The sequence below is a fragment of the Haliotis rufescens genome, unplaced genomic scaffold (assembly GCF_023055435.1).
Source record: "Haliotis rufescens isolate VD_foot unplaced genomic scaffold, xgHalRufe1.0.p SCAF_2, whole genome shotgun sequence".
NCBI lineage: Eukaryota > Metazoa > Mollusca > Gastropoda > Lepetellida > Haliotidae > Haliotis > Haliotis rufescens.
In genome coordinates this window covers 33,697,565-33,711,533 of record NW_025963890.1, presented here as the reverse complement: position 1 = coordinate 33,711,533, position 13,969 = coordinate 33,697,565, and the positions used below count along the sequence as shown (strand labels likewise).

The following is a 13,969-nucleotide window of genomic DNA, read 5'->3' as shown; positions in this document are numbered from 1 at the left end:
AATGAAATAAACATTATGTCAATCAGTATGTTTTAACGTTTTTGTCTCTTTGGTAATGGAGTATTATCTAACACAAGTCCATGTGATTGTCTCTTTCTTGTTATGTTTCCATGTATTGGTGCCAGGGCAGTAGAATTAACCTATCACTCTAAGTTGAGCAAGGGTATTTTTAACTTCAAATACTGATGGATTGTCATTTGAGCCCCCTTTATGCCTATAATGTGCAAAGTGTTCTTCCAGGGGGTCTTGATTAAACCGGTTTGTTAAAACAAACTTTGCTCCTTCAGCTAGTAGGAACTTTGTACTTTCCACAATGGAATTAACACTGATTTTTAGTCCTTTCAGAGTTTGGGTACTTAACATCAAACAGTGTCGTTGCGACTTTGTAAAGTTCCCAGCCCGATTTCCGACACTTTCCTCCCAATCACTGAAATATCCAAGAAAATCTTGAAGCAAGTATTGAAACCGACAGTCATTAAGTTGACGATATTCTTTAAGGTTTGGCTGTCTTTTGCAAACTGCTTCATTTATATTCCTAGTATTCATACAGTCAAAGAATTTGTTCATGTGTCTTATAAATCTGACAGTTTCGAATACCTGATCACCGTATAATTCTTCAAGTGCATTCGCTACAGTGTCACTTAATACTTGTGCAGCCAAATTCACCTTCATTTTTGAGAATGCACTTAAATCTATATGCAAACGCGTCAATTTTGGGGCACGACTATAAAGATTGTTCTCAACATATTGTTCATACAACTGGACTAAGTGCATCCAACTTATGTCCTTGCCATCCTTCCAAAGTTTCCTATTCCTATTATGGGAATATGAATTTGCAAAACAATTTCTTGTCGTCTTTATTAGATGTGGAACATCAGAAATAAAGTAGAGTTTTCTTCTGGGCGTGGCATAAGGATTCCATGTCCAGTAAAAGTTGTCGTTTGTGCAATGCAAATAAAAAAATCTACGGTTGGGTGATGCACCGTCACATGTAACAAATAGGCATTTAAGCATGCAGTCTACTTCTAAAATTTCAACAGTTTCCCATATGATAGGGTACAATAGATCTGCCGTTATCCCATTTGTTGCAAAACATGCTAATGGGTATTTCAAATTTGAGGACAGTCCACGTATCATCACTACTAATATAGTGGTTGCAAGTTTAGGCTTTGTATCCTGCAAGACATGCCCAATGTTCAACAGTTCATTCCCTGTCTTGTCAAGATCTACACATCCTACAAGTTCTCCACTCGTCCTGTCATACACCAAACCTTCAGAAACTTTGATTTCATCTTGCAGGATTCCAACATATGATAGATGTGACTCCTGAAACATGCCATGAGCTGTTGCTTCCTGCAATAAGTGTTCAGCAAAGTCAGGGTGAAAGCCAGTCTTATTAGACAAAATGTGAGAGTAGTCAAATAGTGTCCTCTCGCTTGGTAGTGAAACAAACCCAGTATTTCTCATAGCATCATATGCCTTGGAACTTTTATTTTTCATGTATAAGCACCATTTTATTATCATTGGGTGCCATCGCATGCTAGACTTGTTGGATAATTTAGTCCATTTACACTGCTGCGCCCAGAAGACTCTTTGGAGAGAATTCTCATCAGGGAAAGACTGTTCAACTTCAGACTGATGTTTTTCCAGCATGTTCAAAAGTTCAATATTGTCAATTGTATTCAGCCTATTCCCTTTACATTTAATGGCAGTGTGTACTCCTCTTCTAAGTTTTCTTAATTCAGATTCCAGTTGTTGAGAAACATCCCTCAGTCCACCAACCTTTGTGATAAGTTCTTCTTTACTCATTTTAGAGTGTGGCTTCTTCGAATGATGATCCACTGGTTTAGATTCCAAATGAGTCTGTCGAAAGTGACATTTTCGCAGTGTTGAACGGTAAATTCTACAGTGCTGACACCTTGAATTATTAGGCATAAGGAACTGACATCTTACTGATCTAACTGTGGACGTGTATCTGGTGTTGCCATCGAATGCTCCCATGTCACCTTCCCTGTATGCTGCGTAGGAAGTGTTCTTATCACTTATTCCGACATGAAGAGGAACCATGTTCACAAACTTCTGGTCATAATTTCCCGTACAGACATTCCATCTGTTCAATTTGGCCAAGAGATGTGTTACATCCTTCACAGTTGTAACAAATGCAGGCAAACCTATCCATATGTCATGTGCTTGTGAAATCACATGCTGGTGTACTGTGATCTGTGCATTACATGCCTTATCAATTGAAACAGTTGTCTTAAGGAAAATAGAACCCCCATCTTCATAAAATTGACACAGTTTAATGTAAGAACTGTCTTTGGACTTCACCAAAGTGAAGTCAAAGAGGTTGTCACAATCCTTAAGTGAGTATGAAAGTTTATGGAACTGTCTCAGCCTCAGTGATGCGGTCAGATCATTCACAAGTTGATCAAGGTTGTCATCTGGGGTATATGGGTATGCTTTGTCAAGAATGACAAGAAATCCATCTCCACTAAATCCATCTGAATCTGTATGGTTCTCCTCATCGAGAGTGACAGTCTCTACCGAAGTATCCTTCTCAGTACTTTGGATGAAATTACCAATCGCAGCAGTCCATCCTTCCTCAGTCTCTTCAAAGCAATCACTGAAAATGTAAAATATTATTCAGTAATTGAAAATTTATCACCTTAAATTTCATAAATCATCATCAGGTTTTGGAACTTTTACATTTCTAACATGAATTAATAAGATTATACTACTTATCTCAGATCATGATGAGATATTTTCTCATATGAATTTAGTTATCAACAACTGTATTATCAATGTAATAACTTACTGATTAAGAAACTCTCATCTACTGATGGTGGCAAACATTGTAGAACAGTTCAGAAATAATTTTGAAGGGAGAAATGGAGATGTTCCATTTTTTTCAAATCTCAATTAATTTTCAATCTCATTTAAACTTAAAGGGGCACTGATCTAACGCAATTCCCCGGACTGGTTGTTGCCTTTGTTATTGTTTTTTCCCCCGTGAGTACCCGGATGATACGCAACGCAACTGAGCGTGACCAGAAACTGGGCTACCGTCTGCAAGGACAGCTAAATAAACTTGGAGGCTGGAGGCAATATTTGTTTTACGCATTTTTGCATAAACACTGATTGGTTAACTGTGATCTATACAGATTTCGACAAAGGGCGCATGTTAATTAATTTCTTCAGCCTAAACAAGCAGACAAAGAACAGCGGAGCTCATCGGATGTCGTCATTTGGAAATACCCCAGATGGTTATAGTTTTATACTAAAAAAAGTATCCATGCAGTGAAAGCATTTTCGGATTTCGGCTTGCGTCGATAATACGATTACTACTCCCTTGTTGACATCCACGTTTTCTCGTATAACCCTTCACTTGTGTATTTGTCATCATTCACTTGATGCTCAGTTAATGAATTTATTACAGGTACAATTAGTGGTAGCACCAGTTAGATTACCTGACAAAGGTTCCCATTTGGCATTTATTGTGTCTGGGGTAATTATTCAATCTAAATCCAGGTTTGAAGTGAGGTGAAATGTGTGTTATGTAATATGCACGTGGCAGCCCAGCAAGAGATGAATGATCAGTTGATTTATTTTTTTGTAAATCAACGGAACGTTCCTAGTCATCAAAGGATTAACAGAAAATACGCTGATTGATTAATCACTGTTATCTTGCACAGTGGATATGTCAAGAGTGAGTGTTTACATGTCTAGGTTTACTAAAACAAAGGGAATACACTCATACCATGGCGTGAAGTGCCGATGTAAAAACAACATACTTTGTTCAGAGGGTTAACTTATAATACGTTGATTGATTGATCATTGTTATCTATCACTCAATGGATTTTTTAGGGACTGTGAACGTTATGAAAATAGTTGTCACGTGGGCTTTCTCAGCCGACCATTGAGACTTGACACCTATGTAAAACACCTGAAACAATCGAATTGATCAGTTGAGAAACGAACACGGGTTATAATATCCCGAAACGACATATATCTTTTAAAATATTTGATTGTTACTGAGACACGTGACATCGAATAAGTTTCTTTGTACATCTGCAGACGAGTGGGATATTGTTCCTTTGTGTGGATATTCACGGATACATTCCTCGAACAAGGAAGCTGCCTAAAATTTATACACATAAATTTGGTAGGTTGTAATTATGATATTTGCATTTTGTTTTCCTTCATTTGAACCGATTCGTTCTTGTTTCCCCTCGTCTTGGTTGGGAAATTCTTCAATGCGCGATAGACGTTGTTTTCACAGGTCTTTTCCTTTGTAAGCGTGTATATATTACCGTCAATTTGTAAAATGTGATTCTCTCAGGCAATTTATAAAATGTGTAAATATTTCAGTCATTTTGACTAAAAAAATCTCTCCAGATTGATTGAGACGATCAAAAGGGCCTACAAACATCACAACAGATTATTATGTAGGATTAGAAGCCAAACAACATAGAAATGTACTTTTCTCAACGTAACATTTTCAATCTCTTGGTGATGACATTAAACATCAAAATGTTTGGAATTTGTTATCATAATAATACAGATGGAAATGTTTTTCAGTCACTAAAAATAACTGAATATTTAGACGTTTAATAAACTTGTTACACATTTGACAGTAAAAAAAAAAAAAAACTATAAAAAAAGCAATGCTCAGGTGAAATATGTACTTTGTGTTGCAAGTCAAAATAGTGTAAACGAAAATCGCAAAATTACCAAGCAAGTGACTTATCAAAACTTCGTCACCATTACCGATGCTACCCACAAAGATACCTACATTTCCTTATTATCTCGAAAACTGTATTTCATTTTGTTCATCAATGTGACCATACGCCCTTATTACTACCCATAAAAGCGACTAATGCGCTTACGAATGGCGCAGCAGAGGTCGCGAATTAGTCTAGATTTCTGCTATACATCCGGGTACTCACTGGGAAAAAACAATAACAAAGGCAACAACCAGTCCCGGGGAATTGCGTTAGATCAGTGCCCCTTTAAGAAATCTCCTCTAACCTGTCTTGAATTATGATGGATATAAAACTAAGATCTCATCTGTTTGTATTTAAGGCTATTTTCTTTCCTACATTTGGCAAACCATAATTATGCCGAAGAACTGTAGACAATAATGATCAATTGCTGAGTTATTCATTGCATCATCCAAGTATAAATGAAAATTATAACAAATAATTATATAAATAATTAAATATATGAAAAATACCTACACTGTTGAAATATACAGACTGGGACTGGAGAGAACCTTGGGACAGGTGTGGTCACTGATAGGGTTGGGTTGTTTCTTCTTGTAGTGATACTTCTGCCGGCGAGCCAGCTTTGACTTCTTTCGTGGCATCTAGACAAAATAAAGATACATTTAGAAATCATGTTAATGTTAATTAATAATCTGATTTTGATATTAACAATAGTCTACACTTATTAGTAATTATAGTAGAAAATGTTGCAGTAACTGAAAATTAATAAGGCAAGTGCTCCACTGGTATGAGAAATAACCCGAAAAGCTTGTTACACTGGTGGTACAGAGTAATATTATCACAAACTTCAATAATTAATTACAATAACAATATTTGTTTAAAAAATACATGAAGTACATCACTGCACAGTGATATTTAAAGATTACAGAAACCTAAAACACAAAAACTTATCCTTTTTAATATCTGAGATCCTGAGCTAGAGAAATTTGCTAATTTTCAGTAAAAGTGCACGAAATGATAGAAAACTTAATAACTTTGTAACATTTTACTCCTCTAATTGGACATTGATTTACATAAAATCGCAAAAGAAGATATGCACAATTGCACATTTTAAATTATCATTTTACGGAAACAGATTTTTAAAAATAAAAATAATACTTGCATTTCGGTTATATTTGACGAGAGAAAAACACTAATTTGTGTAATTAGCCTAAATGGCCGCCATTGTTCTAACATTTGCGAAAACAAAGGGTTTTCATCGGTCAGTATAACGTCTCTTTTGTGTTTTAAAATGCCAATTGTTGACATGATATGGTTAAAAGTATGACTTACCTTGGGAACAAATGGGCTTAGATGAGGTAAAATATCAACATAAAGACACTGTTTGATGAAGATTACGCGAAACAAAAGCTTCACTGTCGTCTGCACGCTGTCGCTGTTTCTCGCAGATTCTCGCTAAGTCACGCACGCGGCAGACATCGAGCATCGGTGGTCGGCCTTCCAGTCCATCTATATTTAGGGTCCATGGTCATATATATCTCATCTCAGTACGACCTGTTGGTGTTGACCTGATGTGTGTACTGGTATAGTGTCATATTTATCTCATCTCAGTACAACCTGTTGGTGTTGACCTGATATGTGTACTAGTATGGGGTCATATATATCTCATCTCAGTACAACCTGTTGGTGTTGACCTGATATGTGTACTAGTATGGGGTCATATATATCTCATCTCAGTACAACCTGTTGGTGTTGACCTGATATGTGTACTGGTATAAGCTAGGTCATATATATCTCATCTCAGTACGACCTGTTGGTGTTGACCTGATGTGTGTACTGGTATAGTGTCATATTTATCTCATCTCAGTACAACCTGTTGGTGTTGACCTGATATGTGTACTAGTATGGGGTCATATATATCTCATCTCAGTACGACCTGTTGGTGTTGACCTGATGTGTGTACTGGTATGGGGTCATATATATCTCATCTCAGTACAACCTGTTGGTGTTGACCTGATGTGTGTACTGGTATAAGCTATGTCATATATATCTCATCTCAGTACAACCTGTTGGTGTTGACCTGATGTGTGTACTGGTATAAGCTAGGTCATATATATCTCATCTCAGTACAACCTGTTGGTGTTGACCTGATGTGTGTACTGGTATAAGCTAGGTCATATATATCTCATCTCTGTATGACCTGTTGGTGTTAACCTGATGTGTGTACTGGTAATGGGTCATATATATCTCATCTCAGTACGACCTGTTGGTGTTGACCTGATGTGTGTACTGGTATAAGCTAGGTCATATATATCTCATCTCAGTACAACCTGTTGGTGTTGACCTGATGTGTGTACTGGTATAAGCTAGGTCATATATATCTCATCTCAGTACAACCTGTTGGTGTTGACCTGATATGTGTACTGATATAGTGTCATATTTATCTCATCTCAGTACAACCTGTTGGTGTTGACCTGATGTGTGTACTGGTATAAGCTAGGTCATATATATCTCATCTCAGTACAACCTGTTGGTGTTGACCTTATGTGTGTACTGGTATGGGGTCATATATATCTCACCTCAGTATGACCTGTTGGTGTTGACCTGATTTGTGTACTAGTATAAGCTAGGTAATATATATCTCATCTCAGTACAACCTGTTGGTGTTGACCTGATGTGTGTACTAGTATGGGGTCATATATATCTCATCTCAGTACAACCTGTTGGTGTTGACCTGATGTGTGTACTGGTATAGGGTCATATATATTTCATCTCAGTACAACCTGTTGGTGTTGACCTGATGTGTGTACTGGTATAAGCTAGGTCATATATATTTCATCTCAGTATGACCTGTTGGTGTTGACCTCATGTGTGTACTGGTATGGGGTCATATATATCTCATCTCAGTACAACCTGATGGTGTTGACCTGATGTGTGTACTGGTATAAGCTAGGTCATATATATCTCATCTGAGTACGACCTGTTGGTGTTGACCTGATGTGTGTACTGGTCTGGGGTCATATATATTTGGCACATATAGAAAAGAAAGTGCCTTGGTAATCTGCCAAAGAACATATTAGAAAGGGGAAAGTGAAGATTTTGCTGACAGTATGCATTATGAGGTGGATATGATTCAAGGATCCTGGGGAGAGTGATCACATGGTACATGTTCAAAGTTTGAGTATTTATTGGTCACTCCAACCAGATATCCTGTCCAGCCACTCCCTGGTGCTCACAGAACACATTCCTGCTGTAAACACCCACTTCCTCTTCCTCGCCCAGTGATTAGCTGCATACTTGCTGTTGTTTCATAATAATTATGTACGTGCAACTTCTACAATCTTTAAGGTAGTGTAATGTAACTTCAGTGCCAGCGATAAGACATTGATACAAATGTGAGCAATCTGGGTGACCACAAGGTCTCATCACTGCCACAGCCCCAGTCTATGGCGGCTATCAGGTCTGGTAGGGGTCGTCTCCACACTTCCAGAGCCCAGGTCTAGGGCGGCTATCAGGTCTGGTAGGGGTCATCTCCACACTGCCAGAACCCCAGTCTATGGCAGCTATCAGGTCTGGAAGGGGTCGTCCCCACACTTCCAGAGCCCCAGTCTATGGCAGCTCTCAGTCTGGTAGGGGTCGTCTCCACACTGCCAGAGCCCAGGTCAGTGGCGGCAATCATATCTTATTGTTATCAATCACTGGATTGTCTGGTCCAGACTCAATTATTTACAGACTGCCATCATATACATAGAATATTGCTGAGTATGATGTCACACATTCTCATTCACTTCTCTGATCTGGTATCCTATACCTTAGGCTACTGAAATTAAGATACTCGAGGGTTCTTTAACAGAATGATTTTAACTTAATGTTTGCATAACTTTATTTCGGGACTATATGTTAATCTAGCTAACCCTCATCTGCAGGGGGGGGGGCACGGGTGGCCCAGTCGTCTAAGGCTCCGCGATTCGCTGTGCAGATTTGCGTCCCTTTGGCACGCCAGAAACCTATGATTGTGGGTTCGAATCCCGGTTCACCCCGATTATGTTTCTAGGTTTGTCAGCACCATACCCATGCTCATGGGTTTCACTGAAGTGGTAAACCTCTGAGACCTGCATCACTTCGGGCTTTCATCCCACATTAAGCTGACACGCCGTGATATAACTGGAATAGTGTTAAAAGCGGCGTTAAATCCAACTCACTCACTCACTCATCTGCAGGGACTAGCTATATTTGACTTGGGATGGCTCTCTATTGCAGTGAACAGCTAACTGACCTACCTGCCATTTTTGTATGAAGGAATATATGCCAGCACTGTCTGTTTCAGGGTACACATGCGGGCTATGTAAGAATGATGCCAACATCCCGTTCCGAGCCCAGTGTCAGCATGTCTGCTGTTACATGTGCTGGAAGCAAGTGTTTCAGGTACAAACCCCGCACAGTGCTATAGAGCCTCAGTACAGGTTTACAGTGAGTGTGTCACAGCACCTCAGTATCAGTGGAGCCAGAGTATCAGTGGTGGTACTGGTTAACCTTGGAGCAAGGGCAGCAGGGGATATCAGAGTTATTGCCCAGACTGACTATGTTATGTAGTCCTGTGTTGTTTGTGGAGTTGGGCAGCATAGAATATCAGAGTTATTGCCCAGACTGACTATGTTATGTAGTCCTGTGTTGTTTGTGGAGTTGGGCAGCATAGAATATCATAGTTATTGCCCAGACTGACTATGTTATGTAGTCCTGTGTTGTTTGTGGAGGGATATTAGAGTTATTGTCCAGATTGTCTGTGTTATATATTCCTGTGTTGTTTATTGTTGACAAAGCAGCAAAGAGTGCCCAGAGTGTTGTTTGTGGAGTTGGGCAGCTTGGGGATATTAGAGTTATTGTCCAGACTAACTATGTTATGTAGTCATGTGTCGTTTGTGGAGTTGGGCAGCTTGGGGATATTAGAGTTATTGTCCAGACTGACTATGTTATGTAGTCCTCTGTTGTTTGTGGAGTTGGGCAGCTTGGGGATATTAGAGTTATTGTCCAGACTGACTATGTTATGTAGTCCTGTATTGTTTACTGTTGACAGAGCAGCAAAGAGTGCCCAGAGTGTGGAAATCGTGTCCGGCGCCGCCAACTCACCCAGCTCCTGTTTGCCTCGGGGCCCAACCTTCAGGAGTAGGTGGACATGCTGCAGCAAACACTCTCTCCCATGTGGAATGAGGGGATGTTCTTGATGGAGTATGAGATGTACATATTGGTTGAGACCTCACCAACAATAGGAAGTGAATCAGGAGTCAACCCTACAAAATATTGCCTACTCATTGTCACTCTGTGCAGGACAACTAACTGTTCAGTTATGTAACACATTTTACCAACAAGTTACCTAAAATTCTTCCACCAGGAGGCACATTGATATAGACTGTTGATCAGCTGGCTGAAAAGGACAAGTGCATGTCTCATCAAGTCCTGTGTACTTCATGATCAAGAAAGTTAACGAAGCAGGTTGTGTAGTGCAATTCATTTTGATACCTCACAATAGACATATTGTTTATCCAATACCATGCCCACGTAGTTAAATCAACCAAGAGGAAGTTTTTTTCAGGGGTTGTTTTGGGCCAAGTTGTTAAATCATCCCCGATAATCCTCAAATTGCAAGTAATCTCTGCTGTATGACTGTAAGGATGTTCAATAACAAACGTGAAATTGTTGTTCTAATACTGTATATTTCAGCTGTTGGAGTTTCTGGTATATTTCAGCTATTGGAGCGTCTGGTATATTTCAGCTATTGGAGTGTCTGGTATATTTCAGCTATTAGAGTGTCTGGTATATTTCAGCTATTGGAATGTCTGGTATATTTCAGCTGATGGAGTGTCTGGTATATTTCAGCTATTGGAGTGTCTGGTATATTTCAGCTGATGGAGTGTCTGGTATATTTCAGCTGTTGGAGAGTCTGGTATATTTCAGGTATTGGAGTGTCTGGTATATTTCAGCTATTGGAGAGTCTGGTATATTTCAGGTATTGGAGTGTCTGGTATATTTCAGCTATTGGAGTGTCTGGTATATTTCAGCTATTGGAGTGTCTGGTATATTTCAGCTATTGGAGTGTCTGGTATATTTCAGCTATTGGAGTGTCTGGTATATTTCAGCTATTGGAGTGTCTGGTATATTTCACCTATTGGAGAGTCTGGTATATTTCAGCTGTTGGAGTGTCTTTTTTTTCAGCTGGTAGGGTATCTGACATAGTTCAACTGTTGTGGTTTCTGGGAAATATTTCAGCTCCTAGGTGTCTGGTATATTCCAGCTGTTGAGGTGTCTGGTATATTCCAGCTGTTGAGGTGTGTGGTATATTCCAGCTGTTGAGGTGTCTGGTATATTTCAGAGTTATAGTTCAGACTTTTGGACAGTAGACTTATACAGTCAGTTATCCCTTTCCTTGGGAATGTGAGTGTATATATATGAACTATGAGATGTGTATGTTCACAGTGTGTTGGAAATTGGAAGCATGTTTACCAGTCTTTCATCATTACAATACATGCCCCAGGATCAGTTATGCTCATTACTCTTGATCAAAATTAGGCACCTGTTTATGTGAAATTCCTACCTCATGGATGTCAAGTGACAAGAGGCTAATGAAGTACAATACCGTTTGGCTCACATTGACCTCACAATAGACAAACGTGAGAATGTGACATGACAATGCTGCAAGACTGTCAGTTGGGTTAATGTTGCAATGTCACTCTGCAGGCATGCAATCTCAAACTTCATATGCAAGAGTGATTCCACATAACATGAATTGGCATGATTTACTTCCTTCAGTGCACAGCTGCACTGGTTAATTATTAGCTGCTGGTTTCAGATTTGCATGTCTGAAGTTTAAGATAACAGATTACATTCCATGCGTAAGTGATAACACTTTCCAAGGGACATACTTGGTAACTCCGTGGCTCCTTAGATCAGTAATTGGAGGGGGAGCTCCCTGGCTCCTTAGATCAGTAGTTGAAGGGGTTTCCCTGGCACCTTAGATCAGTAGTTGGAGGGGGAGCTCCCTGGCTCCTTAGATCAGTAGTTGAAGGGGTTTCCCTGGCACCTTAGATCAGTAGTTGAAGGGGGAGCTCCCTGGCTCCTTAGATCAGTAGTTGAAGGGGTTTCCCTGGCTCCTTAGATCAGTAGTTGAAGGGGGAGCTCCCTGGCTCCTTAGATCAGTAGTTGAAGGGGTTTCCCTGGCTCCTTAGATCAGTAGTTGGAGGGGGAGCTCCCTGGCTCCTTAGATCAGTAGATCAGTAGCTCTTGTCCTATTTAATGCAACAGGAGCACATAGGTGTTATAAGGCATCAATACCTGGCCTCACCGCAACCACCTGGGCACTGATGTAGTCATTCCCACTGCCGTGTAACCATGCATACACTTGTTTATTGTATACAGTAATTTTGTACTTCTTTACAAACAACAGCCTGTACATGTGTTTGTAGTGGATGACATATATTGTTGTGTATATACTGAGAACTGAGATAGTGCATCGCTTGTAGCGCAAGAAAAACAAACCCAGCATGTGGGATGTGAGGCGGTCTGAAGGTGTACTGTGTCAGTGCTTGAATGAATCTCGGTACTGTTGAAGTGAAAGGCCTCTTGAAGAGTATTAATTAGACATAGTGCCTTTGTCTGGAGCTGGCAGTCCTGACGAGCTGAGGTGCTGGTTCCACTTAGAGAACAACCTGCAAGCTACATCCTTGATCTGTTCTCACGGATGGAATTTTTTAGCCTTTCTAAAGGACATGCAGTGTTTCTTCACAAGGGCCAGATATTCTGCAAATGGGCAATACTTTGTTGGTTGTCGTTATACAAGAATATGAAGTATTTATGATTGAGTTGTAAGAAGGGTTTTCTTTATGTTAGCCAGAGTATTGCTTTTAAGAAAATGTAAATACAAATGAAGGTTTGTTGATGACATAGTCATTCGATTAATCAACCTCACAAAGTCACAAAATTTCTTGTGACATCCTAATGAATGATGACATCATCTTAATTTGTTGTGACAAATTCATTGGTTTGACATGTTTTACTAGGGCTGAATGTTTCACAAGCAAATAACTGTACAATAGGCATCAATTTGGGAGTTGGCGTGAAGCAACAAATGAATTTATGAGTGAGACTTAACTAAAATTATAGCTAAAATGGATAGAATTATCATTAAACAGCCCGCGTGTTATCAGAAACGAGTGGGCCACTGTAACTTGATAATGCCCTCATAGTGCTTTGATGACAGGCCATTATCACGCCCGTTGTGAGGTGATGTCATAGGATAGGGATAGGTGACATCATCTGGTTTGTTCTGTGACGTTTCCATATTTGTAAAAGTGGGTCAGTGACATTTATTGTGTGTTGATTGCAGTAAATGTTTAAAAACCGATATTGATGTTAATTTTTAATTGATTACAAATTCTATCCATTTTCGCTGTGATAACGGTAACTCTATTTTTCAGGACATTGTCATTTGCAGAAGCCCTTGGTCTTTTCAACTGCCATCCTTTGTCGGGCAGTTAATGGAAGACCTCAGGCTTCTGCAAATTATAATGCCCTGTAAAATAGCATGTTTTTTTTACCGTTATATTGTTTCCCTGATCCCCTGATGTGTAGGGTGCACTGCTGCAACCACACACAGGCTATATATATATGTGCAACATATGGCCTCCAACAGTAAAGGTTTACCCACCAACTCAGTGTTTGTTGTCATTCAGTTACTTCACAGAGATGTTCAGCTGCATTATATGCATACACAGAGAGATACACTGGTCACCCGTGGGAGAAGTCAGTTGACACTGATGGGGATTCAAGAGCACAGGATGTTCGAAAACCGGACTAAAGTCTGGGTTTGATTGCTGCATGGTGTGACCTGATTGATTGTGACTCAGAGGATCCACTGGCATAGTCGTTGCTCATACTGTCAACTACCTGCCTGGTCCAGACTCTGTTATAATCCTACCGTTTTGAAAAAACAGGAGGCAAATTAGCGATCAGCAGCTATGGTGGTCGTTTCTAGGTCAGAACTCCAAAACTGTTGAATATGTCAAGATGAAACTTGCTATACAGATCAGTCTGGTTGTGAAGTGGTGCCTTTTGATGATTTGTGATTCTTTTTTAAAATAAATTTTCATGACGACATGTTAGACTTTATTGAAAATTGTGGTAAATTCTTGAATCTGTCCACAAAGTTCTGATCACAACCAGAACTTAACATTATATGAGTGCCTCAGTCAATA

General features: G+C 39.6%; 1 protein-coding gene across 1 annotated transcript in view; it reads left to right on the top strand.

The window, feature by feature from the left end:
- LOC124111924 (regulator of telomere elongation helicase 1-like) overlaps nt 1-13,425 on the top strand; it is a 177,053-nt gene extending 163,628 nt beyond the window's left edge. Inside the window, exons 33-34 of the mRNA XM_048399831.1 lie at nt 9,052-9,149; nt 9,799-13,425. Coding sequence (XP_048255788.1) covers nt 9,052-9,149; nt 9,799-9,891 — 191 coding nt within the window. The 3' untranslated portion in view covers nt 9,892-13,425. The remainder of the gene's footprint in view (nt 1-9,051; nt 9,150-9,798) is intronic.
- Nucleotides 13,426-13,969: the final 544 nt, after the last annotated feature.